We start from the raw sequence: 12,857 nt of genomic DNA, 5'->3' as shown, positions 1-12,857 counted from the left end.
GTTCCACAGATTTGCCACCCTCTGACTAAAGAAATTCCTCCTCATCTCCCTTCTGAAGGCACATCCTTTTATTCTGAGGCTCCGACCTCTGGTCCTAGACTCTCCCACTAGTGGAACATCCCGTCCACATTGGGTTCTATCCAAGCCTTTCAGTAGTCGGTAAGAACTTCCTCCTCGTCTGCTTTCTAATGCCCCTGTCCCACTTAGGAAACCTGAACGGACACCTCTGGAGACTTTGCGCCCCATCCAAGGTTTCCGTGCGGTTCCCGGAAGTTTTTGTCAGTCCCCCTACCTGCTTCCACTACCTGCAACCTGCGGCAACCACCTGCAACCTCCGGGAACCGCACGGAAACCTTGGGTGGGGCGCAAAGTCTCCAGAGGTTTCCGTTCAGGTTTCCTAAGTGGGACAGGCACATTCCTGATCGACGGTCGGCATGACTCGGTGGGCCGAAGGGCCTGTCTCCATGCCGTATCTCCAAAACGGAACTCAAAAACTAAGATGAGATGAGGCTGGTCAACAGAGGACAGACCAGAACAAGACCAGGGTGTAGAATATCCTCATTATTGATCGCCGGGACTTCAGTGGAAGAGGAAAGAAAAATAAATACCAGATGTTTTTCATTCCGAATTGAAATGGTCTCTGTCTGTGCCAAACTCAACGGACACCTTCAATTATGTTTGCACTCTGCATCTGTAGATGATTATGGCTGGTGTGAATCAGGTTACCATATATCAACGGTAACCAAAATATGTTAAGGGGCTTTTTTAGAAAAGAAGATAATTGCTGGAACGGCCAACAAAGTCTTCTCATGTCTTCTGCTGGCTGTTTCACGCTAAGCCAACAAACGCTGGATTTATTTGCACTGTAGTCTTCTCAGTTTCAACATTCATTTTCAGTTTAGTTTATTGTCACGTGCACCGAGGTACAGTGAAAGGCTCATGTGTTGCCTTGCTATCCAGGCAAGGCAACACATGATTGCAATCGAGCCATTTGCAGTGCACAGATACGTGATAAAGGGAATAACGTTTAGTGCAAGGCAATGCCAGCAAAGTCCGATCGAGGGTCACCAATGAGGTGGATAGTAGGTCAGCACCGCTCTCTGGTTGTGGTGGGATGGTTCAGTTGCCTGATAACAGCTGGGAAGAAATTGTCCCTGGATCTGGAGGTGTGCATTTTCTCGTCGCCAGCCAGCTGCGTTTGGCATGAATGAGGCTTTCAGCTGCTGAGCCCCCCTATCTCTCCGTGGCATTGGGCGGCTGGGTGGCGCAGAGGTAGAGTTGCTGCCTCGCAGCGCCAGAGACCCCGGTTCGATCCTGACTACGGGTGCAGTCCGTACCGAGTTTGTATGTTCACCCTGTGACCTGCGTGGACCTGTTTTCTTCGGGATATCCGTTTTCGTCACACATTCCAAAGGCGTACAGGTTTGAAGGCTAATTGGCTTTGGTAAAATTGTAAATTGTCCCTAGTTGTAGGATAGTGGTCGTGCGTGGGGATCGCTGGCCGGCGCGGGCTCGATGGGCTGAATGGCCTGTTTCCGCGCTGTATCGTTTGTGTGAGAATAATTTTGTTGTCTCTTCTTTGAAGACAATGACAATAAATTAAATCAAATCAAATCAAATCTCTAAACTAAACTAAACAAAACTGTGGCTAAACACTTCAACTCCCCCTCCCATTCCCACATTGACCTTTCTGTCCTGGGCCTCCTCCACTGTCAGAGTGAGGCCCAGCGCAAATTGGAGGAACAGCACCTCATATTTCGCTTGGGCAGCTTACACCCCAGCGGTATGAACATTGACTTCTCGAACTTCAAATAACCCTTGCTTTCCCTCTCTCTCCATCCCTCCGTCACCCTTGTTCACCGACTAGTTTCACTGTCCTCCTGATTAATTTTAGTTTGTACGCCTCGTTGTCACCTTCCCCTCAACCAACAGTGAACCATTCTGCATTTTGTTTAACATCGTCCACTTTGATCTGTCACTTTCACACCCCTGCCCTTCCATATCTCTAGTTTCCCTCTCCCCTGACTCTCAGTCTGAAGAAGGGTCTCGGTCCCGAAATGGGTTAGGAGGGAGAGATAGAACAGCCATGATTGAATGGCGCAGTAGACTTGATGGGCCGAATGGCCTAATTCTGCTCACATCACCTATGATACTTATGAAGATAGACACAAACGCTGGAGTAACTCAGCGGGACAGACAGCATCTCTGGACAGAAGGTCTGAAGAAGGTTCTCGGCCCCGAAACGTCACCCATTCCTTCTCTCCAGAGATGCCGCCTGTCCCGCTGAGTTACTCCAGCATTTTGTGTCTCTCGGCTGAACATAAAGCCCAGGGAAGGCAGAGCAGAGTCTTATAGAAACTTACAAAATTCTTAAGGGGTTGGACAGGCTAGATGCAGGAAGATTGTTCCCGATGTTGGGGAAGTCCAGATCAAGGGGGTCACAGTTTAAGGATAAGGGGGAAATCTTTTAGGACCGAGATGAGAAAAAAAAAATTCACACAGAGAGTGGTGAATCTCTGGAATTCTCTGCCACAGAAGGTAGTTGAGGCCACAGTTTATTGGCTATATTTAAGAGGGAGTTAGATGTGGCTAAAGGGATCAGAGGGTATGGAGAGAAGGCAGGTACAGGATACCGAGTTGGATGATCAGCCATTGAATGGCGGTGCAGGCTGGAAGGACCGAATGGCCTACTCCTGCACCTATTTTCTATGTTTCTATGTTTGTAGTGGCTGGGAGAGGAATCTTGTTGTTGGATTGATCTCTCCCTCTCCCCCCCCCCCCCCCCCCCCCCCCCCCCCCCCTCCTTCAGCAACCCTGTCAGGTGTATGCTGACTGAGTGCCTCTATTCTCTGGATGGTGATTGATAATCTGTCATGCGTGTCGAACATCAAAGGGTTTTCTTTGCGTGGGTGGTTCTGGCATTGTGTGATAGGGATGGTTATCTCTGCTCTTCTGCCTTGCGTGTGGAGGCAGGTTCCAGCAGCAGGAGGGGAAGCTGAGCCCAATTAGTGAGCCCAGTGCCGTCGATCTAATTAAAGAAACCACCCCCCCCCCCCCCCCGACCTCGGGGGACATCCAGAGATGCTTCACGGCCAATTAAGCACTTTGGAATGCGAGTAAGTGAATGGATACTGTGATTACAGTAACTGGTTGAGGACCGCACACCTGCATGTTCATCCCATCCACCAGTAGGTTGGAAGACGGGCGCAGAATGCTGGAGTATTCCTGATACCTTTAGCCACAAGGGCCACATCTAACTCCCTCTTAAATATAGCCAATGAACTGGCCTCAACTACCTTCTGTGGCAGAGAATTCCAGAGATTCACCACTCTCTTTGAGAGTTGTGAGTGTGTGGAATCCTCCACCTCAGAGGGCGGAGGAGGCCGGTTCTCTGGATGCTTTCAAGAGAGAGCTGGATGGGGCTCTTAAAGATAGCGGAGTCAGGGGATATGGGGAGAAGGCAGGAATGGGGTACTGATTGGGGATGATCATCCATCATCACATTGAATGGCGGTGCTGGCTCGAAGGGCCGAATGGCCTACTCCTACACCTATTGTCTATTGTCTATTGTAGTCAGGATGGAACCCGGGTCTCTGGCTCTGTAAGGCAGCAACTCTACCGCTGAGCCACCCATGCCGCACAAAGAACCTAATGCCTCTGTCCCACTTAGGGAACCTGAACGGAAACCTCTGGAGACTTTGCGCCCCACCCAAGGTTTCCGTGCGGTTCCCGGAGGTTTTTGTCAGTCTCCCTACCTGCTTCCGCTACCTGCAACCTCCGGCAACCACCGGGAACCGCACGGAAACCCTTGGGTGGGGTGCAAAGTCTCCAGAGGTTTCCGTTCAGGTTTCCTAAGTGGGACAGGGGCTTTAGGTTCTTTGTGCGGCACGGGTGGCTCAGCGGTAGAGTTGCTGCCTTACAGATCCAGAGACCCGGGTTCCATCCTGACTACAATAGACAATAGGTGCAGGAGTAGGCCATTCGGCCCTTCGAGCCAGCACCGCCATTCAATGTGATGATGGATGATCATCCCCAATCAGTACCCCATTCCTGCCTTCTCCCCATATCCCCTGACGCCGCTATCTTTAAGAGCCCCATCCAGCTCCCTCTTGAAAGCATCCAGAGAACCGGCCTCCTCCGCCCTCTGAGGTGGAGAATTCCACACACTCACAACTCTCAAAGAGAGTGGTGAATCTCTGGAATTCTCTGCCACAGAAGGTAGTTGAGGCCAGTTCATTGGCTATATTTAAGAGGGAGTTAGATGTGGCCCTTGTGGCTAAAGGTATCAGGGGGTATGGAGAGAAGGCAGGTACAGGATACTGAGTTGGATGATCAGCCATGATTATATAGAATGGCGGTGCAGGCTCGAAGGGCCGAATGGCCTACTCCTGCACCTATTTTCTATGTTTCTATGTTTCTCTGTGAGAAAAGGTGTTTCCTCGTTTCCGTTCTAATCTAAGTGGCTTACCCCTTATTCTTAAGCTGTGGCCCCTGGTTCTGGACTCCCCCAACATCGGAACATGTTTCCTGCCTCGAGCGTGTGTCCAAACCCTTAACAATCTTATATGTTTCAATAAGATGCCCTCTCATCCTTCTAAACTCCAGAGTGTACAAGCCCAGCTGCTCCATTCTCTCAGCATATGACAGTCCCGCCATACCGGGAATTAACCTTGTAAACCTACGCTGCACTACCTCAATAGCAAGAATGTGCTTCCTCAAATTAGGGGACCAAAACTGCACACAATACTCCAGGTGTGGTCTCACTAGGGCTCTGTACAACTGCAGAAGGACCTCTTTGCTCCTATACTCGACTCCTCTTGTTATAAAGGCCAACATGCCATTCGCTTTCTTCACTGCCTGCTGTACCTGCATGCTCACTTTCATAGACTGATGAACAAGGACCCCCAGATCCCGTTGTACTTCCCCCTTTCCCAACTAGACGCCATTTAGATAGTAATACGCCTTCCTGTTTTTGCTACCAAAGTGGATAACCTCACATTTATCCACATTAAACTTCATCTGCCATACATCCGCCCACTCCCCCAACCTGTCCAAGTCTCCAGTGCTCCAGTTCTCTCCCACACTCCAAGTCATGTACAGCTTCGGTAATAATTGTAAATTGTCCCTAGTGTGCGTAGGATAGTGTTAGCGTGTGGGCGCAAAGGGCCGAAGGGCCTGTTTCATGGCTGTATCTCTACGCTGTAAACTCTCAACCTGTCTGAAACCTTGGTGTTGCAGGAAAGCCTCAGTAATTACTGGGACGTTATAGGCAGTTGTTGATGTTGTCAAGCTGGAAAGTGGAACCGAGAAGATTTACGAGGATATTGCCGAGACCCGAGGGCCTGAGCTATAGGGAGAGGTTGAGCAGGCTAGATGCCATGGAATGCAGGAGGATGAGGGGTGATGTTATACACGTGGACAAGATCAAGAGAGGAACTAATCTGGTAGACGACACTCAGAGTCTCTTGCCCAGAGTAGGTGAATCGTGGACCAGAGGACATTGGTTTAAGGTGTGTGGGGGGGAGGGGGGGGGGGACCTAATAGGAACCTGAGAGGTAACATTTTTTTTTTTCTTTTCCCCCGATTTAAATCTTTTTATTTAAATTTCACAGCAATTTGCATACATACAATGATAACAGCCAGTGACAGTCAAGGCATAATTGTGCAACAGTATGTAAGCGATCCTCAAAGCCCTTACCCTTACCCACCTTCTACCCACCTGAATCAGGTCGGAACCAAACAGGGACAAACAACATTCACATACATACACATCCACACAAATATGGTAAGGTTAATGAAACAAAAAGTACTGGCGAAAAAAAAAGGGGTCACTAATAACAGTAAATAAGTAAGTAATTAAATAAATAAGTGTGGGGAGGGTGGGGGGTGGGGGTGGGGGGTGAGGGGAGAGCAGCTGCAGTAGAGCAGCACAATGGCGGAGAGCACTCAGTCCTCTTCCGAGTCCGGGGACAAGTTGAGAGAGTTAACAAGTTCCAAGAAAGGGTTCCATGTATCTAGGAATGTCTTGGTAGAGCCTTTGAGAGAGAACCTAAGTTTTTCAAGCTTTAAATTGTAAAGCACCTCCTTAATCCAGCGGGTGTGTGTCGGGGGACAGGTGAGCCTCCAGTTAAGCAAGATCAGTCTCCGGGCTAACAAGGTTGTAAAAGCTAGGACCCGTTTCACCGCAACAGAGAGGTTGGTGTTGGGAGGGGTACCGAAAATGGCTGACAGTGGGTTTGGAGGAATAGTCTGGCCGTAGGCTCTGCTTATCAAGTCGAGAGCACTCCTCCAAACCCTAGCTTAGGGCAAGACCAGAACATATGGCTATGGAGAGAGGTAACATTTTAACACAAAGGGTGTTGGGTATATGGAAGAGGTAGTTGAGGCAGGTTTCGATATTTGGACAGGCACGTGGTTAGGTGTCGGGTTACGGGGAGAGGGCAGGAGAATGGGGTTGAGAGCGAAGGATAGATCAGCCATGATTGAATGGTGGAGTAGTCTTGATGGGCCGAATGGCCTAATTCTGCTCTCTTATCACTTATGAACCTATGAACCTACGAGGTTTAGAGGGAGATATGGGCCAAACATGAGCAGGTGGGACTAGTGCAGATGGGACATGTAGGTCGGTGTGGGCAAGTTGGGCTGAAGGGCCTGTTTCCACACTGTAAGACTCTATGGCTCCATGAGTCTAACGCCTTGATGGACATCCTCCTTCTCAGCAAGAGGTGGTCCATTCGGCCCATTGCTCGTACTCTAGTTATCTTGTGGGGGGGGGGGGGGGGGGGGGGGGGGGCGGGGGGGGAGTTGGGGGAATATTTCCGAAGCCTATTGGCATCGGGAGCCTAACTTGGACGAGTTGTTGGCTGCCAGCCAGAGTGGTGATAAAGTTTCCTCCACGATGCCTTCACTCCATTCCCCAGGGTGACCTTACCCTCTATGTACACCAAGCCTTTCTATCCCTGAGGTGGAGTCAGGTTACCTACAGCGTTGAGCTCTAACTGTGTCCTTTCTGCTCTGAGGTCTTGAATGGGCTTTACAATGAAGAGAAGGCTAATTCATTCCATCTGTCTCCAGGGCTGCTTTTGATTCCACAATCCTTAAGGTGGGGAGGGGCATCGCCATGACTTTCCTTTTGTTACCCACGCACTATTTTTTGAAATGGTTCAAGCTCCAGCAATGGTTGTTCGTTCCATTTTAAAAGTTTGGTTTGCAGACACCACGCGGAAACAGGCCCTTTGGCCCATCTAGTCCGTGTCCACCAGCGATCCCTGCACACTAGTTTAGTCTTTAGAGATACAGCGTGGAAACAGGCCCATCAGCCCACGCAGTCCGTGCAGACCAGCGACCCCTGTACACTAGTTTAGACTTCGGACCTTAGAGGTACAGTGCAGAAACAGTCCCTTCGGCCCACCCAGTCCGTGCCGACCAGCAATCCCTGTGCACTAGTTTAGACTTCAGACCTTAGAGGTACAGTGCAGAAACAGGCCCCTTTGGCCCACCCAATCCGTGCCGACCAGCGATCCCTGTACACTTGCACTATCCTACACAAACTAGGGACAATTTGACCATTTTACCGAAGCCAATTAACCTACAAACCTGTATGTTTTTGGAACTTTGGAGGAAATCAGGAAAACCCATAAAAGCCCATGCAGTCACGAGGAGAACGTACAAACTCCCTACAGACAGTCCCCGTAGTCAGGATCCAACCCGGCTCTCTGGCGCTGTAAGGCGGCAACTCTACTGCTGCGCCTTTTATGTTGTCTGTCGGCCTACTCCGTGGTCGAACTCCGTCACGCGACTGCAGTCCTGCTTCCTCCGTCTCTCTCTCTGTTTGATTATCACACTGTGCTCAGTAGCCTCTCCCATTCCCCCAGACATGCCGCCTGAGCTGCTGAGTTACTCCAGCACTTTGTGTCCCTCTCTCTCTCTCCCCTTGTTACACCTCCAACTAAGCTCCTACTATCACCCTCTAGGATGGCTGGGGGAGCTGGCTTGCACTTGATGGGCTGAATGGCCTCCTCTGTGATGTGAAAATGTGAAATAAAACATGATATTTGCACCGATATGTTATTTTTATGCCATTTTGCACAATCTTTTTAATGTCTTGCAGAATTTACGCATAATATATGTGTTTTGTCTGGGGTCTGAGTCCATGTGCGGCAAAGATTTTCACCGTACTCGTTTATACGACAACTCAATTGGTGGTTTGTGTGTGTGTGCGTGTGCGTGCATGTGTGACGTGTGTATTTTTGAATATGTGCTTGTAGTGTTCATGTGTATGGGCATGTATGTGAGTGTGTGTGTGTTTATGTATATGTAAACATTTGTGCGTGTGTGTGTTTGTGCGTGTATATTAATGTGTGTGTGTTTGTGTGTTTTTGCCTGTGTGTGCATGTGTGTGTGTGCATGTGAGTGTGTGTGTGTGCATGTGAATGTGAGTGTGTGGGTGTACATGTGAGTGTGTGTGTGTGTGTACATGTGTGTACGTGTGCGTGTGGTGTGTGTGTGTGCATGTGTGTGCGTGTGTGTGTAGTGTGTGTGTGTGCATGTGCATGTGTGTGTGTGTGTGTGTGTGCATGTGAGTGTGTGTGTGTGCGTGTGCATGTGTGTGTGTGCATGTGAGTGTGTGTGTGTATGTGAGTGTGTTTGTGTGTGTGCATGTGAGTGCGAGGGTGTGTGTGCGCATAGAAACATAGAAAATAGGTGCAGGAGTAGGCCATTCGGCCCTTCGAGCCTGCACCGCCATTCAATGTGATCATGGCTGATCATCCAACTCAGTATCCTGTACCTGCCTTCGCTCCATACCCCCTGATCCCTTTAGCCACAAGGGCCACATCTAACTCCCTCTTAAATATAGCCAATGAACTGGCCTCAACTACCTTCTGCGGGAGAGAATTCCAGAGATTCACCACTCTCTGTGTGAAAAATGTTTTCCTCATCTCGGTCCTAAAAGATTTCCCCCTTATCCTTAAACTGTGACCCCTTGTTCTGGACTTCCCCAACATCGGGACCAATCTTCCTGCACCTAGCCTATCCAACCCCTTAAGAATGTTGTAAGTTTCTCTAAGATCCCCCCTCAATCTTCTAAATTCTAGCGAGTACAAACTGAGTCTAACCAGTCTTTCTTCATATGAAAGTCCTGACATCCCAGGAATCAGTCTGGTGAACCTTCTCTGTTCTCCCTCTATGGCAAGAATGTCTTTCCTCAGATTAGGAGACCAAAACTGTACGCAATACTCCAGGTGTGGTCTCATCAAGACCCTGTACAACTGCAGTAGAACGTCCCTGCTCCTATACTCAAATCCTTTTGCTATGAATGCTAACATACCATTCGCTTTCTTCACTGCCTGCTGCTCCTGCATGCCTACTTTCAATGACTGGTGTACCATGACACCCAGGTCTCGCTGCCTCCGCCTTTCCTAATCAGCCACCATTCAGATAATAATCTACTTTCCTGTTTTTGCCACCAAAGTGGATAACCTCACATTTATCCACATTATACTGCATCTGCCATGCATTTGCCCACTCAACCAGCCTATCCGAGTCACCTTGCAGCCTCCTAGCATCCTCCTCACAGCTAACACTGCCCCCCAGCTTCGTGTCATCCGCAAACTTGGAGATGTTGCATTCAATTCCCTCGGCCAAATCATTAATATATATCGTAAATAGCTGGGGTCCCAGAACTGAGCCTTGCGGTACCCCACTAGTCACTGCCTGCCATTGTGAAAAGGATCCGTTTACTCCTACTCTTTGCTTCCTGTCTGCCAGCCAGTTCTCTATCCACATCAATACTGAACCCCCAATGCCGTGTACTTTAAGTTCCTCGCTACGGAGGGAGAGTGTGTGTTGGACAAAGCAGGGAGGAGCGGTAAGGATCACACACTCCCAGCCTTTCTGTAACTAAAGTCAAATTAAATCAAATCAAATCAAACCTGCATGTGTGTATGTGTGAGTGTGCATGTGTGTGTGTGTGTGTGTGTGTGTGTGTGTGTGTGTGTGTGTGTGTGTGTGTGTGTGTGTGTGTGTGTGTGTGTGTGTGTGTGTGTGTGTGAGTGTGGGTGTGTGTGTGTGTGTGTGTGTGTGTGTGTGTGTGTGTGTGTGTGTGTGTGCATGTGTGTGTGTGTGTGTGTGTGTGTGTGTGTGTGTGTGTGTGTGTGTGTGTGTGTGTGTGTGTGTGTGTGTGTGTGTGTGTTGTGACTGCGTGTGTGTGTGTGTGTGTGTGTGTGTGTGTGCATGTGTGAGTGTGCGCGTGTGAGTGTGTGCGTGTGAGTGTGCGCGTGTGTGTGTGTGTGTGCATGTGCGTTGTGTGTGTTTCACGACTGCGTGCGTGTGTGTTATTGTGTGTCTGTGTTGTGCATGTGGAGAGTTGCGCGTGTGAGTGTAAGGTGTGAAGCGAATACAAGTGTGTGTGTGTGCATGTGCCATGTGTGTGTCTACTCTGTGTGTGTGTGTACCTATCTCTGCCTCCTGTGTGTGTGTTCTGTGTGCCTTCTCCCCATGTGTGTGTGTGTGTGTGTGTGTGTCTAGCCATCTGTGTGTGTGTGTGTGCGCGCACTGACTTGTGTGCCTTCTGTGCGCGTGTGTGTCCACAGTGTACACAACCCTCTGACTGTGTGAGTGTGTGTGTGTCCTTCCTAGTGTGTGTGTGTGTTTCATTGTGAGTGTGTATGTGTTCTGGTGTGCCTAGACTCTGCCACTGGTGTGTTCCCGTATACTAAAGTGTGTGTGTGTGTGAAAAGTGTGTTCCTGGAAGGCTTGTGGTACATGTGTGTGTGTGTAATGCCAGCTTTTCACCGTGTTCCCCACACCACATACACTGACCCTTCTCCTGTGTTGTGCTCCACATTCAGGAACGGCGGCTGGACTTTCTGGGCTTCCTGCTTTGGTGCCACCTCCTGCACCCGCACACAACTGACTGACTTCATCCACTTCACCACTAATTTCCACCCGGCACTGTAATACACCTGGACCATCTCCGCCACTTCCCTATCATTCCTTGACCTCACTATCTCCATTGCAGGTGATAGACTTCTGACCGACATACACTATAACCCCACTGACTCCCATGGCTTTCTGGACTACACTTCTTCCCAAATTGCTTCCTGTCAGGACTCAATCCCCTACTCCATGTTCCTCCGTCTAGCCGCTCTGCTCCACGGAGTGAGACGTTCCACATTCAGGACATCTGAAATGTCCTCATTATTCAGGGAACCTCTGGTTCCCCTCCTCCACCATAAAAGAATCATAAGGTCATAAGAATACGAGTAGAATTAGGCCATTCGGCACATCAAGTCTACTCTGTCATTCTATCTCTCCCTCCTCAACCCATTCTCCTGCCTTCTCCCCATAAACTCTGACACCCATACTAACCAAGAATCTAGTCCATCTCTGCCTTAAAATTTCACCCCACCAGCCGTCACATCCACAAAGTAATCCTCCGTGTTTTCAAAGAATTCCACAGATGACACAACCCTCTGACACAAGAAATCTCCTCCTCATCTCCTTCCTAGAAGACCGCTCCCTTTCAACTCCCTGTCACTATTCCCTCTCCCTCTCTAGACCCTGCTCCCCTGGTGGAAGCATCCCGTGTAACCGCAAGAGATGCAAATGAAATTTACCTCCCCCTGGATCATGTTCCTGGAAGCAATCGTTCCAGGTGCGACAGAGGTTTACCTGCATCTCTTCCTTTATCATCTATTGCGTCCGCTGCTCTAGATGTCAGCAGATCTATATCGGGAGATTAAAAGCGGAGGTTGGCGCAGCGGTCGTTTCGCCGTACAGTGCTCCGCTCGGGGTTCGCAATACCAAGCTGACGTCTGTAGCTCAGCCTGCACGCTCTCCCCTCCCACCTGCGTGGGGACCTCTCTGTCCCTGGGTCCCGTTTCCCCCCACGCTCCAAAGACGCAGCAGGTTTGTAGGAATTGGCTTCTGCAAATTGTCCCTAGTGTGCAGGAAAGTACAAGTGTCTGGGTGATCCAGGTCGGTGTGGGCCGAAGGGCCAGCTTCCAAGCCTTATCTTTAAACTATCTCTAAACTGTCTAAACTCCCCTTCCTCAGCCCCCACAAAATGTGGGGTAACTCATCCCCCAGCCTTCTGGCTCCTCCTCCTTTTTCCTTTCTTCTCCTTGCCCCCCCCCCACCCCCAATCCGTCTGAACAAGGGTTTCGGCCCGAGACATGGCCTATTAAGTTCGCTCCATAGATCTGCTGCACCCGCTGAGTTTTAAGGGGGGACCTGATAGAGGTCTTTAAAATGATGAGAGGGATAGACAGAGTTGATGTGGACAAGCTTTTCTCTTTGAGAATAGGGAAGATTCAAACAAGAGGACATGACTTCAGAATTAAGGGACAGAAGTTTAGGGGTAATATGAGGGGGGACTTCTTTACGCAGAGAGTGGTGGCGGTGTGGGGAATGAGCTTCCAGTGGCGCAGCGGTGGAGGCAGCTTCATTGGTATCATTTAGAAATAAATTGGATCCTGCACCACGGGTGCCGTCTGTAAGGAGCCTGCACGCTCTCCCCGTGACCTGCGTGGGGTTTCTCCGGGTGCTCCCGTTTCCCCCCACGCTCCAAAGACGTGCAGGTTTGTAGGTGAATTGGCTTCTGCAAATTGTCCCTAGTGTGCAGGAAAGTACAAGTGTCTGGGTGATCCAGGTTGGTGTGGGCCGAAGGGCCAGCTTCCAAGCCTTATCTTTAAACTATCTCTAAACTGAACTAAACTAAATATATTATGTAGACACAAAATGCTGGGGTAACTCAGCGGGTCAGGCAGCATCTCTGGAGAGAAGGAATGGGTGACGTTTCGGGGTCGAGGCCCTTCTTCAGATTAGAGTCAGGGGAAAGGGAAACGGACAATAAA

At 49.7% G+C, this 12,857-nt stretch overlaps 1 protein-coding gene across 1 annotated transcript in view; it reads left to right on the top strand.

Annotated features, from left to right (window-relative positions):
* Positions 1-12,857, top strand: part of sema5ba (sema domain, seven thrombospondin repeats (type 1 and type 1-like), transmembrane domain (TM) and short cytoplasmic domain, (semaphorin) 5Ba) — a 330,444-nt gene that overhangs the window by 267,936 nt on the left and 49,651 nt on the right. Inside the window, 1 exon segment of the mRNA XM_055638824.1 lies at positions 9,820-9,868. Within this exon segment, the coding sequence (XP_055494799.1) occupies positions 9,820-9,868 (49 nt within the window).

The sequence above is a fragment of the Leucoraja erinacea genome, chromosome 7 (genome assembly GCF_028641065.1).
Source record: "Leucoraja erinacea ecotype New England chromosome 7, Leri_hhj_1, whole genome shotgun sequence".
Taxonomy (NCBI): domain Eukaryota; kingdom Metazoa; phylum Chordata; class Chondrichthyes; order Rajiformes; family Rajidae; genus Leucoraja; species Leucoraja erinaceus.
Note: the sequence above shows the minus strand (reverse complement) of the source record. Positions and strands in the feature narration are given on the sequence as shown.